Source organism: Neodiprion fabricii, chromosome 1 (genome assembly GCF_021155785.1).
Source record: "Neodiprion fabricii isolate iyNeoFabr1 chromosome 1, iyNeoFabr1.1, whole genome shotgun sequence".
NCBI lineage: Eukaryota > Metazoa > Arthropoda > Insecta > Hymenoptera > Diprionidae > Neodiprion > Neodiprion fabricii.
The window spans coordinates 1466955-1480996 of NC_060239.1; the positions used below are offsets into that span (position 1 = coordinate 1466955).

General features: G+C 39.2%; 1 protein-coding gene and 1 long non-coding RNA gene across 2 annotated transcripts in view; one reads left to right on the forward strand and one right to left on the reverse strand.

Moving 5' to 3' along the window:
- The first annotated feature begins 1183 nt into the window (after nucleotides 1–1183).
- Nucleotides 1184–14042, forward strand: part of LOC124186971 (terminal nucleotidyltransferase 5C) — a 72827-nt gene continuing 59968 nt past the window's right edge. The window contains exon 1 of the mRNA XM_046579164.1: nucleotides 1184–1939. Coding sequence (XP_046435120.1) covers nucleotides 1667–1939 — 273 coding nt within the window. The 5' untranslated portion in view covers nucleotides 1184–1666. The remainder of the gene's footprint in view (nucleotides 1940–14042) is intronic.
- The window catches only part of LOC124187005, a 28812-nt gene continuing 17552 nt past the window's right edge, over nucleotides 2783–14042 (reverse strand). Inside the window, exons 2-3 of the long non-coding RNA XR_006871764.1 lie at nucleotides 3506–3710; nucleotides 2783–3061 (exon numbers count right to left, since the gene is read on the reverse strand). This is a non-coding gene — a long non-coding RNA (uncharacterized LOC124187005). The remainder of the gene's footprint in view (nucleotides 3062–3505; nucleotides 3711–14042) is intronic.

Sequence of the window (14042 nt, forward strand, 5' to 3'; positions counted from 1 at the left end):
GTAAAAAAAGGAGCGTTCTACGTTATGTGGAATATGGCGCTTATTTAATTGTTCACTATTTTTTCACATTTTTTTGAATTTTTCAAGAAACACTGTAGCAATTTGATTATTATTTCTTTCCTGACATTTATATTCGATCCAAATATCACGATCCATGACGCAACGATGCATCAACCAGGAATCTTAATCTACTAAATTAAAAGCTCATATTAAATTATAAATATACTGTTATATTGAATCAACGATGAAAAAGACCGTCAGATCCGCGTCTCAAACATCAACTTGAGACAGAATATTACAACCGTGTGTCTTCTTCGTGACGTAAAGTGATATTCCGATTGATGTAAGCAACGAAAAATAACTCTACTCACGATTCTTCATAAGCCTACACCGAGAGAAATTTTTAGTTCCGGTTACCGCTCAGTCATTAACTATTTTCGGTTTTTATCACAATATTGCCGGAAAGTCTGGTATCCGTTACTATTCTTTCTCATTACGATCACTCTTACTACATTTTATTGCAACCGTTGCGAAAATTTAACGCTTGTGCAGCGATAAATCGACGTCAAAGCCTTGTTTAACCAAAAAAGTAGAGTAAACCTCAGAAACTGATTTTTCGTTGCAATTACCAAAAACGGATCGAAAATAGCGCAAAATGGTTAGGCGTACCACGTTTTTCGTAATTCCAACAATATTCAAACAATTTTTTCAACGATACCGGTTATACTGAATTTTTCCAGCTACCGTATCAAATGAAATTTGTCTCAGTATAAAAAAAAACTGTATAAAAGTAAAAACTCAACCAACCGCGATCATCGGCACAACGTAGCACGCTCGTCTATCGACGGAGCCTTTCCTTTGACCTAAACGAACTCCCTTATATCGTCGGTGCAACGGTAAAAAATCGTCAATTATCTCCCCTCGAACACCCTAATAACGACACATAAGACGACTCCGCGCGAAAGGGGGTCGATTTCCGCCGAGATTAAACGCGGGTCCTCAGCATTCGGAAGTCCGAAGAAGAAGAAGGCGTCGCGACGCCTCCGTAGCGTCGGGCGTTAAGTCGACGTCGCCGGGGGCGAGGGGGAGGGAATATCCCAGCGACGACGCGACGCTGGCCGCCTGGCGGTCGAATCGGCGACGTCGCGAGTTTCTAGCCCGGCTTCGGTTCTGCTCTCCGTGCTGATCTCGTCCCAGTGCGGCTCCACTTCTGTCTTGTGCGTGTGGCGTGTGCCGGTGCTGACGAACAAACCGAATCACCTGTATTTCCATTGCCCGGTTATCCACCCGCCGCCACCCTTAGTCGCAGAACTCGAGAGTGCCGTGACGCATCATTTTAAAAGCCCCGCAGCCGCGTTGTACGTTACATCCGACCGCAGTCGCGGATTCAATTCGTAATTTTATATTATACAATCGTGTCGTTTTAAAAACAGTCCTTCTTATTTTCATTTATTATTTTTAAAACTTTTATTTATAATATCGTTTTCAAACGTCGTTTCGGTACGTGCGGAAAGTGTTGAATATCAAAAATCGAGGCTTTGTAAAATAGGGAGAGACAGACAAAGAGAGAGAGAGAGAGGGGAAATATACGGAGTTTGGGTAAAGTCGAGACGTCGGAAGTAACCGGAGCGTTGCGAAAAAGGGGGTTTGGGAAAATTTTGACATAATGGCAGAGTCGTACTCGTCAGTTGCGACCGGCGGCAGTACGATAATGACAGGTACGATAAGCGCGATAAGTGAGAAGGCGACGCTTCGTGACGACGATCGAGATGGTGCCGCTGGAACAGGGCGGGGAAGGGTGAGGAACGGTCAGAAAAACTCCAAGGAGAAGCTGCGGGAGCAGCACGCCAAGGTGGAGGAGGACCTTGTCGAAGAGGAACCGAGAACGTCGTCCGGGAAGACCGACCTCTTCATCTCCGAGACCCTGCCGCTGATGCAGGTAAGGTTATGTAACCCGGCTTTCCGCCGCGTGGTTCTCGCCGAACCAACTTCGCACGTAACACGTGCACATGCGCTTCGATCCTTCTCCGAGCTAGATGGAAAGGAGGTTCGCCACGAGCTGTATCGACGCAATATGGAAGTGGTGCACACCCACGCCCTTATCAACCGCGAGCGATTCACTTGCCCCCGGTTGTACGACGTTTCAAACTGATGGCTTGACGAAATTGCACTCGCGGATTTAACGTACACGCGATTTCAAGATCGCAAGGGTTTCGAGGATTTCAAAGGATCTCAATGATTCGGTAAATTTCAGCAAATTTCGAGAGATCTCATAGGTTCCGAAGATTTCAAGAGACTTCGCAAGGCTCGCGAAAAGGTGTACACCGGATTTTGGGAGTGATTAACCCCTCGAAGTTCGCTCGAGATGTTGCCAAAGCGGTTCCTGCGGACTTCTGACGCTTGGCGCGAGAGCTTTCGGAATGAATCATTGTTTGGCGATTTCGACCGAGGAAACGACACGGCCACCGTTGCCATGCTTGCGACTTCGTTTCGGTTGAGTTTGTATTTATATCGTCATTATTTCCGGTACTGAAAAGTGATGGACGTTTGCGTTTTGCGGTTCAAGTCTGGCAATCGAGACCTCGTACTTACACCATCTTTTCTCGACACTTGAAAATATCACTGTCAGCGGTATACATATAACGACGATTTGTTTGTTTTTACTCGGGTATATTGTGTTGTACGGTACCGGTGTTTTCAGCTACAAGCGTGCCTGTAAGGACGAAGATACAATTTTTTTCAAATTCTCCTTTCGGTGCTTTTTCACCTTTCTTCCCTGCAGAGTCCAACCTTCGCACTCGGTTTGTTTTCGTCGTTGTATCCAAGCAAGCCGAAAGTTGATATCCGTACGAGGTCAGGCCGCGATGACTTCTTGCTTCCTCTCGCATCGGTGGTCAACAGTCCGTACATAACTAGCTTCTCATACCTACTAAAATTAGCCTCTTCGACACGCACAAATAGATAGCCTCTCCTCGTCACGCGTGTCTCTCGGGGTGTGTCGGATTTAAGATGTAGGAAATACGTCACGCCTTGCAGCCTCGATTCGACTGGGCAGGGAATTCTGGAAATCCAGAAAATTTCACAGAATTCTGAAATTTTTGAATAGTCAGGGAATCGTTTACCATATTTTTTATTTCTCAAACATTGAATATTCCTGAATATCACCTCACAAACGATCGTTGCTCATCGGCTAGATGGGACGGTCTCTGACCCAGTTGACGGTTCGTATTTTCACAGCAAAAAAAAAAAAAAAAATGATATGGAAAATGTGAATATTTTTTTCACTTTGCTGTAAACAATCTATTCGACTTGGTCGGTGAAAATTGTAAGATTTTTCTCTGGGAAACCTGGAAAAGTCGGGGAATTTCGCGATGGAGATTTAGCGGGCGATTCTGTCTTGCCTATTCCTCAAAGTCACTTCAACACTCGCGATCGTTCAAAAGGAAAGAGAATAGGAGAAAGGAGCAAAAATGAACCTCCGAATTATCCGGTTTCGCGTTGTTACCTTGATCCCGAAGGTTGCCCCCGTCTCTTTTCGTCAGGTCAGCCCATCGGACACCGACTACTCCCGATTACATCCACTCCAGTTGGTTCTGCAGCGACGCGAATCATTAACGTACCTACCGGTACCCGGTGATAGCGAGGGTGTCCGAACCTTTTAGCGTCCTCCAGCGAGCCGCGTTGCCAAGGAGTATAAAATGTTGCGTACCCTACAAAATAAAAAAAAGAAAGAAAAAAAGAAAGGTAAAAAGAAATGAAAAAAAAAATTGATCTAGAGCAACAAAAGCTCGCTACAATTAAAAATTCTCCCCATTATTTCCCTCGCCCACTCTTCTAGAATTCCCGTCATGCTGCAGGAACGATAATATACGGCACGTGGAGTTTCGGATGTACTTGGACGTGAGATAAATACATGCGATAATTATTGTTCTCGGTAAATATTAGCCATCTTTAAACGTCGACGTATCTCGCAACAGTACGTATGTACCTGTAATATAATTTACACTTCGCGTACCGTACGTGCATTATTAACAGCAGCTGTCGCTAATTTGGCGGGCCGAATGTTTAAAAGAAAAAAAAAAAAAAAAAAAAAAAATTACAATTTTTAACAGGTGTCGGGTTACACGCGTTTCGCTTGATCGACGCAGATATGCGACGATTTATTTCTATGATATACGCACGGTGTCGGATAGTTTTGGACTCTAGGTCACGGCTCTCTCTCTCTGTCTGCACTCTGCCTTGATTCGGTATTTAAATTTGGACCGTTTACTCGGCACTCGTAGAATGAATCGCGCTAAACCTCCTCCTCGTTTTTAGCTCCGCGCTTTGACAATGGCGACGGAATGCAGCCGAGCAGCCTAAGTATAGATTCTCAAAATAATTGAGTCGCTCTTCGAACGCCTTTTCTATTCTATCATTTTGTCACTAGCCACCTGTTGCGCTATCATTGTTACACACGTACGCGTTACCGAATTATCCTGTGCAAAGTTCAAGGCAGATTACGTACAGCTGCTTTCTTTTGAATCGGTGCGAGAAACGCAGCTGCGGAAATAAGGATAAATAAATAAATGACAAAAAAAAAAAAATAAAAATAATCCGATAATTATACGTAAGGGATTAAAATTTCAATAATCAAATAATTCCAGTACAGCAGCTGTTACCAAACCGCTATCTTTGTCATATATCATTTGTTAACTCGCATTTATTTTTGGTCTCAATTCTTCGTGGTGAACGTCGCGTCGGTTAAATTTGGAATCCGAACGACATCGTCTCCGCACCTCGTTCTTTTCTCTCTCTCTCTCTCTCTCTCTCTCTCTCTCTCTTTCCCTCTCACTTCTTTCCTTTCAAGGCCATCAGCACCGGCAGCAGCTTCGTCATACGTGTTGAAGATTTTGTCAAATATTTGAACAACCCAACGTGTTCCAAGTTTCACGGATAAATTATTTTCACCTGAATACTTAAATATACTTTGTTTCACCGTTTTATCCCTGCCGCACTTCTCAAGGCGAAAAATCATGAACAAATTTAAGAAGCTAATTATAAAACCCAGTTCAATAACAGAGGACGAAAACCCGATCGCAATTATTGCAAAAACGGCGTCACTTGCGCATGGAATTCCTTGAAACAAGTTTATACCACAGACGATGAATAGAATCTGTAAATTAAAAGAATTTCATCTGACGTACATCACGCTTCGTTATCGTAGGATAATTATCAGCCGCAGGCTTCTGTAATCACTCGAGTCTCGTATGATATTATATTTTACACCAATCCACCTGAAATCCGGGATACGAATCGAGTGCGCCTAAAGCAGACCTTTGAAAAATCCTGGAAAGCTGTCAAAATCATCGACAAAACGCATTCCAGACTTTATTGTACCGACATTTTTTGACCCACTTTCGGTATTACTTTTCCGCTTTCTTTGTTCGTAGTTGGATTTTGATTTTCTGGCAACGGATCGTTTGCGATGCATCGTCAGATCGAAATACGTCTTTCATTCGTTTCTCTCTAATTTTCACCAAATCGCACTTTCTCTTCTCTCTACTCTGATCATCGCTTCTGGATTCGCCAACTGTATTACATGGCTGCGGTATTTTTCAATTTGAAAAACTTTACTTCCACACGCATCCCACATTGTTTCTTAGAATTCGTTTTTAATGATGATTCCTCGGAGTGAAAAATAGAATAAAATTCGACTTTCTTTTTGTTTCACGAGTAGAACGAAGGTCACGATACTTGGTTCGAAACAAAATAATAGAAACTAAATAACAGATTTCTTCGAATTGAGCGTCGTTTTCTTCGTTTTACTCTTGAACGAAAAGGAAAATCGATTTTCATCAAGACGAAGTTTCTTTTCGCTTAATTGTTTGCTACAAGAAATCACCGTTTAACATGAATTTGAGTAAAAAAAAAGAAAAAAAAAATGCATCATTCTCATCCCGATTTTGAATCGTGACAAAAAAATGTATTTTCTGGTCTATGATTTAATAAAAAAACGTTTCGTCGATTTAAAAAAAATGTTCATCTTCGCGAGGTAGCCACACTTCTAAAAAATGGTGTAAAAAATTCGAAAACTCGGAGGTATCGTTTTTGTCCGAAACGATCGAAAAAATCCACTGGAAATCAGAATCTCAAGGGGGTCAGGCCTAACGATCCGCTGATTTGACGCGGAATGCCCCATATGTGCGCTCGCGTGCTTGCGTCTGTCCTCTTTGATACGACGAGAAGAAAATCCACGAGAAAAGAGAAAAGAGGTGGAGAAAAAAAAAAGAATCCTCCACATTCCACGCGGGTTTGAACTAATTACCCTCGATATGGTGTCGCGAAACGTTTTTCCCCTTCAATCCCTCCGTCCTATCTCCGCAGGCAGCTGCCGTGGAAAACGTCTTTATTAGACGCTGAAAGGCTGCGAACAAATGGACAACAATTTTTTCCGTATATACGTAATTGTGAGATATGAAAATAAACGTACAGTACATACTCAATTACATGGCTATAATATTTTTTCGACGATATTAATGCACGCCGTGCAATAAAGTGTATTAAAATTATTCGCACTTGTTTACGTTTCAGGAAGAGGAAACAGTTTCCGTACTCGTTTAATTTTATCATCGTTGTAACAAGCGGAACACAATTTGATTCTTCCTGTTCTTTGTGTTGCAAAAACAAAAAACAAAAAAAAAAAAACCATTGAAAAGGGTGTAGCGTAGTTTTTACCTTTTTTTTTTTTTTTATTTTGCTCGTTTCAATCCACACCAATTTTTTGCTTCTTTCCCTTTCTCTCTACCTTGCGTGCGAAATTTTTTTTTTATTCTCTCCTCCGCCTTTCCTTTCGTTTTTGCACAAACCTTGCGAGTTATCTGTTCACACATCTTTCCGCGCGCAGCGCGATGACGCAATGAAACTAGCCGAAATTATTACTGCGTATGGTGGGCACATGTATACATATATATATATATATATATATCAGCGACGTTACGTATCACGTATGTAGTCGTGTGTAGGTATGCAGGAATTTGTGCGACAGTGACGCATTACACCGTCAAGCCGATGCTAATCTAATATTAATCGAGGAAAAGGTCACGCGGAAGCGCGCGATTTTCATCATCCGCGGTCATGTCTTCCCAATGCTGCGTGCAAGAATTCGCTGTATAGATTGCATACGTCCGTTATACCTAAGCAAATTGAAAAAGAAAAAGAAAAAAGGTAACGCGAAGAAAAAATTGTAAGACAGAGACCAGAGATACAATATCGTGGGTGCTAATAGCCTTTGAACAAGTATATCTGCCTGCAATTATTTGTGTAACGTTAAATGAATGAATGATAGAAAAACAAACTAATAAATAACCAGAGAACGTTGGCTTTCAACACTAGACATAATTTATTCAACGATTTTATACATCGCGAGAATTTATAGAAGAATGATAACGATATTTAGTATTTTTTACAAGAATTTTCTTGTCTATTTCCTCAATACAGTTGCATAACTTTTCGTGAGCGTGGATCGATTATTACCGCACGACGTTTAAAATCTAAATCATTAAAACTTCAAATTCCTTTGCAGTGAATTTCGATTTATTTTTACACGAATAATTATTCTTTTCGTATATTTTTTTTATGCCTCTTAATATATTATAAAGAGTAAAAAAAAACGTTAAATATGCCTCTACCTAAGACAATATCGTCAAACCGCGACGTGGAGTTTATGATGTAAAGCGAAACATATCGTATTTGAAGTATTTATTTGCTCGGAGTTTGTCGATGGGTCAAGCTGGAGATAAGTTGATTAAATGAATTTTAACTCGGTTAATTATAGCCGACGCTACTTCATACACACACCCACATAATATACTTTTTATTATATTATATCACACATTCCACGAGGTTCGGTTAACGATCTAATAATTCGCCGAACGTAATGAAAAATAAAATAATAACGTCGACTTGTGCTCATATTTTACATTAGATAATTACGGGTCTAATATTTCATTCTTGGAAATTTCTTAGTCAGATAAAATAGTTAGCTACCCACGCATATTGCGCTTTGTCATTTCCATGCGCCTGTACTTAATAGATAAATTCCGCAACAACTTGTACCAAGATAATCTGCGGATTAATGGGTCGGTGAAATTTTTGGGCCCCCGAGGCGTGGGGCACTAGATTGGTCAGGGACGCGACTGGATTAAAATCGACGACGCATTCCTTGTTTAAACTGTTCGCCTGTGCGCTGTTCTTGTTTTTTTTTTTTTTTTTTTTTTTTTTATCCTCTTTGTCACCGGTTTTTAATCGTTTTTCAACAAATTATCGGCACTGCCGTTTTTTTCATTCATTCGTTCATTCCTTTTTCTTTTTTTCTCCTTCCTTGATCGCTGACATAATACTTTGGGATATTCAACGCATTAAATGACAAGTAATTATTTGATCAATAAATATCTATAATCCAGCACGCTGATTGTAAATGCGATAAGATGATTTTTTTTCTTTTTCTTAAACTCTGATATGTTGGAACGGCCAAACGTTACGTAAGTTCTTTACGATTTTCACGATTTGTGATTATATACCTACTTGATCAAGCCTTCGGTACGTGTTTGATATGCGCGAGGTCTACATGTATAATAATATACTTGATTGCGTTATGCTTATAGATAAATTTATGTGTAACGTTGAAAGCTGTGAGAAAGAGAGAGAGAGAGAGAGGCAAGAGTGCGTTGAAATTTTTATTCTTCAGCTATTATATTATATACTATATTACGTATAAATAACGAACGAATTTTTTGTCGACAAGGTCGAGAAGCTGTGCCTGGGAGGAAAATAATTTACAAACGATAGAACGTCACGGAGTTTGAGCAACTCCTGAAAAATGGAATAAAAGAAAAAGTAAATGTAAAAGAACAACAATTCCTCGGCCATTCTTTTTTCTTATTCGGTTAAACGATGTGAGAAAAAACCGGATCGTGAATATCATCGGAGCGTGCCCGCAGTGTTGATACGGATTGCGAATGAGACTTTATAATGACAATAATTGTCATTTTAACGCTGCGCCGCACCGAATAATTATACAGCAGAGAAGTGTGAGACAAAAATTCAGACGTTGAATAAGAGTTTCGACAAAAAAAAAAAAAAAATACGCGTATATTATGAAGTGTACAATATTCTAATATACAATTTTCATCGTTTTACACGCTTGGACAATCGATCGCTCGATCTTCTAATTAGACGTGGCAGATAGTAAATTAAAATTGAACCACCTGTACAACGTGCGAAGCTACGTGACTTGACAACCTTCGTGACTTTGCAAAGTTGCATTATAGACAAACTGCTTACGTGTGGTTACAGCTGATTGTGAATAAAACCAACGGTAAATCAATCCGCGACTTTTGCTTTCTGCGAGTATCTTTTTTCTTTATCGTTTTTGTCTTTGTTTTTTTTTTTGTTCTTCTTCCTTAATTCTTACACGTGAAAGTGTGGAAAAAATGTACGAAAATTACCCTGCACACACGTATTGTACGATCAATAGATCGTTCGCATTCTAAGATATACAGATATCTTTATCGATTGCGCAAGTATTACAATATTATACGCACGATTGAACCCGCTTTATTACGAGAAACCGAATAAGGAACGGTTAATTTATACCGTTTATACATAGTATCGCAGATTTGCTGTATTCTTTTTCGTTTTCAACGTTGCAGGGAGAATTGGAATCCGCGGGTCAGTTTGATATTTTTATTTTTATTTTTTTTTTTTTTAATTTTTTGCTTCGTTCATTATTTATCCGAACAATCGTCGTACCAATAAACATGTAAAAATAATCGAAAAAATTTGTGCACGGTGCGGTCAGTTCTCGGATACCATCCTATCTGCATCTTGCGCTTGCGGCTCAATTCGAAGATAACCTCTTTTTTGCGTTAATTACTCACGCAATGATTATATGTATATACATATATGTATATAAACATGTCACGTGCCCGATGCATCGATCTTTGCCGCAGCGGTCATCTCTACAAAGTTTATCATTATTTCCAATCCAAATCCGTCTCGATTCTCATTTTTGCTTTTTTTAACTCTCTCTCTCTCTCTTTATTTATTGCCTTCACTTTACTGTAAATCTTTATTTTGTACCTTTTTATTGCGATATTCGTACACTTGTGCCGATTCGAAGTATTCTCCAAGATAGCTACTCTATTCATCTTCTTTTCTGCTTTGTTAGCAATCGTAGATCATCGACATCTTTCTCTCTTGTTTCTTCTTATTTTTTCAATCTTCCTTCCGATCATCTCCATTTCTCGGCTAACGTAGCGACTCCCGCCTCTCGTGTAACTCGTATATTTACTCATTGTCAGCGCAGGTTTACAAGAGAGCCGTAGAAAGGAAAGGCCTTGATATTTCGTGCGTGTAACAAGAACACCTCTGCTGACACTTTTAAACGTGTATGGGTCCTCTCTGTATCGGTATACCGTGTAGGATATGCAGTCTGTCCTGCTGCGCACACGGGGGAAAACCAATGGCCAATGATCGTTAAACCGGCAAGGCCAACACTCGCCCAACTAGCCTGCAACCAAACCCAAACCGAACCGATCACGGGGGAATTGCCGTTTCGGAGTGTTCGGATCGGAATAGAAACGCTTGGACTTTGATAAACAAGAGAAAGGCGGGGAAAAAACCTGTCGAAAATTTTGCAAAATTTATTTTTCACCCCACTTTTCCAACCACGGAACAAACATGCGAAAGGATGTTTTTTTTTCCCTTTTTCTTTGTCGCGGCTGAAAGATTCGATACACAATTTTCATTTTCACCCACGATCTACGTTTAGCCGATCAATGATAAATATGTTCGACGGTAGGATCCGTGCCGACCCAACGGAGAAGAAAATTCGATCCGCCTCGATTGAACTTTTTTTTCATTCTCCTTGGGAATCGCGACATTTCTTCTTCAATCTTCGGTTTAAGACATTAAACGTACGACGGTGTGTTATTGTTGCATATAGTATGATTTAATAATATCATACGAGATCGATATTGATCCGATCGTCGATCAAGTTAGCCTGCGGAGACTGACTTGCGCTATTCTTTCGCAACGTGAAACAACCTTTTGCTTTCACACATATTTTCACATGTGGTTGTGTACATAAATTATACAGTTACGAAATTTTCTTATCTTATCTTGCCTTGGATGAAAATAAATGTATAACGAATTACAAAGTTATAACGCTGTGTACGTAACGTGCGTGCATCGAAAAGTGTAATAATGATAAGAAGAAGGAGAAAAATAAATGTGAACAACTGAAATAACGTCTCGCGATGAAAAATTTGCCCCTCTTTTTTTATTCACCGCTAAGAGATGAAAGAGGAAAAAAAATTCGATGCAATTAATGCGGCCGTTACTCGGGTGAGTAAAAAATGTAATAAATAATCAATTCGAACGATTGGTTGAAAATACCTGTTATAATATGCACACGTACGCGTACTATGTTTAGTATTTTGATCGAATAAGCCTTCTCATGTAGATGGATTTGTTTACCGATACGAATATGGCTGATGTTTTTTGTTTTTTCTTTTTCTTTACAAACAATCGTCATTTGATTTTAAAAAGATGGAATGACCGTTGCTCGTTGCGTTTACGAAATGTAATCATCGTTCGCGCGATTTCACGCTTTCATCGAATGTATACGTTATATCCGCGAATTTAATCGCGACCGATTAGCCGTCTGCAATAATAATTGTTATAAATTAAATATCCCGCATGCACGAAGCCTCGCTGCGGAGCAGATAACAATTTATCAACGTTACACACATCTCGGCAGCTGCTCGTGGTTCTGTTTCGATACACGGCATTATCCCTCGGTTATTAGGTGTTCATATCTATCTCCACGCACCTTAAGTAGCAACGATTTTACAATATTACAGCTAACCGACCACCGGGTGATTTCATCAATGCGATTGCTATTGTTGTAATACACACGTCCTTATCAGACGCATGTAATTATAGCACGGAATAACAACGATCGGAGGAGATAACGCAAAGCAAACCTACCGGAGGTGTTCGATCATGTTTCATATTACGCCTACGTTCTACGTATTACTGTTATTAATAATTTTAACCGCGAGAGTAAAATTACAAAGGCCGGTAAACAATTACGAAAATTCGTTAGCCGTTAGGTACGAAAGTGTGAAAAAAAATTCCAACACTTAAATTTTCTGAGAAATTGTTTCTTCTGGTTTCTTAGTACTGCCAAAGTTAACTTCTAATCTCTCTGTCAAATATGCGATGTGTTAACGGTAGTGTTGATATTTAAATATTCATCTACCGTCACTAGTTGTTGTTTAAGATGATTTTTTTTTTTTTTTAGTACATTTAGAAGAAAGTAGAAACACATGTCATAAATAAGCCTTTTTCATTTATCTAGTCTCTTAAGTGTTACTTAAAACTAATGCTGTTTATATAATATATTATATATATTTTTACGAATTCTTCATCAATAACGCGGCATGCACGCGTGCGGAAGAAAGTGTTTCAAATTGAATGAAAATAACAAACATGATCCATTTTTTTTTAAATTCAATTCCAACGCCGCAACTAGATGTCCCGGATGAGAAAACAATATTTTTTAAACTCCCCGCAGCTCGTTTTGCGCGTCAACGCAATATAATAAAACCGACATACACGCGATCTATAATACGCGTAAATTGTATATTTATACGTAAGTAAAATCGTGATAAACACATCGAGTTCAACAGGTATAATACACATATATGTATAGTTATAACAATGTTAAACCGCAGTTTGTTTTTACCAGTGCAATCGAATCGAGCCATTATTATTAATTCGATTATCATCACCGTTTACCGTTAATCGAAGAAAAATAAAATAATCGTATATTCGAAATTAAACATGTAATGTAAGATCTCGATAATAACAGGTTTATTATCATGTTTGAACATTTATACGTGTCGCGCAGGTTACGCGCGTAATTCAATCATTTACCCAAACAGTCACGTATATCTTTTATTTACTCTTATTTATTCGTCGTTTATTTCTCATCTTTCTTTCTTTATTACAATTCGCGCGTTACGGCGATCACCGATTTATTTATTATATAAATATATATATATATATATAGATACACACGCACCTCCCGTATATCATACAGGCAACCACACACACACACACACACGCATATCCGCACTTCTGCGTATTTATCACGGTACCGTATAGATATAGACCACCATGCTACCGTCCGCTAATCTTTGCGGAAACGTTGTAACGTTGTAAATGTTTTTTTCTTTTTTGTTTATTATTCTTTTTACCATCGCCCCGCATCGTCGCCTCATTATATAATGTACTCGCATACGCATTTTCCGTACGTCTATTTTCTCTGAATTGCAAATTGCTCAAATAAACGACTCAACTTGTACGTTTCTTGTACATAAAGATACAATGTAATGTATGTACACGTACGCTTAACAATTATTATTTATGCAACATATGCGTGAAATACGCTAGTGTGTCTGTGTGTGCGTATCCATAAAATTATAAACATGTATGCCTTATACGTGTTCGAGGTATCTTTTATTTTCTTTACTTTGTTTTCTATCACATTACGTGATATCTGTCGCAAGGATGTGTTTTTTCAGGAGAAATCGGAAAAGCTGCTGTAATAAATTTCTTTTTTAATTTCTTGTTCGGGCCCTTTAAATTGCGAGGGTTGATGTCAAAACGTTACAAACTCTTCGCACGGTTTCGAGACTAAAGAGCGAACTTTTCACGGCCACGATTAAGAATCTCCTTTAATACCGATCATGCAAGCATCGATTCTGAATCAAGTCTGACAACGTCTGTGTTATACCAGACATAATTAATACTCGTGCATACACGTGAAATAAACTCGTTGAGTTCCCTTGCATGATCTATAACAGAGCGGTCCAACTATGCTTTACTTTTTCCTTCTTCTTTTCCTTCGACTTCGTTTTCTTCTTTCTCTTTTTCACTCCTATATTCCAAATACAAATGTGCAGCGGCTGAATCGCATGTCTGCAGATACT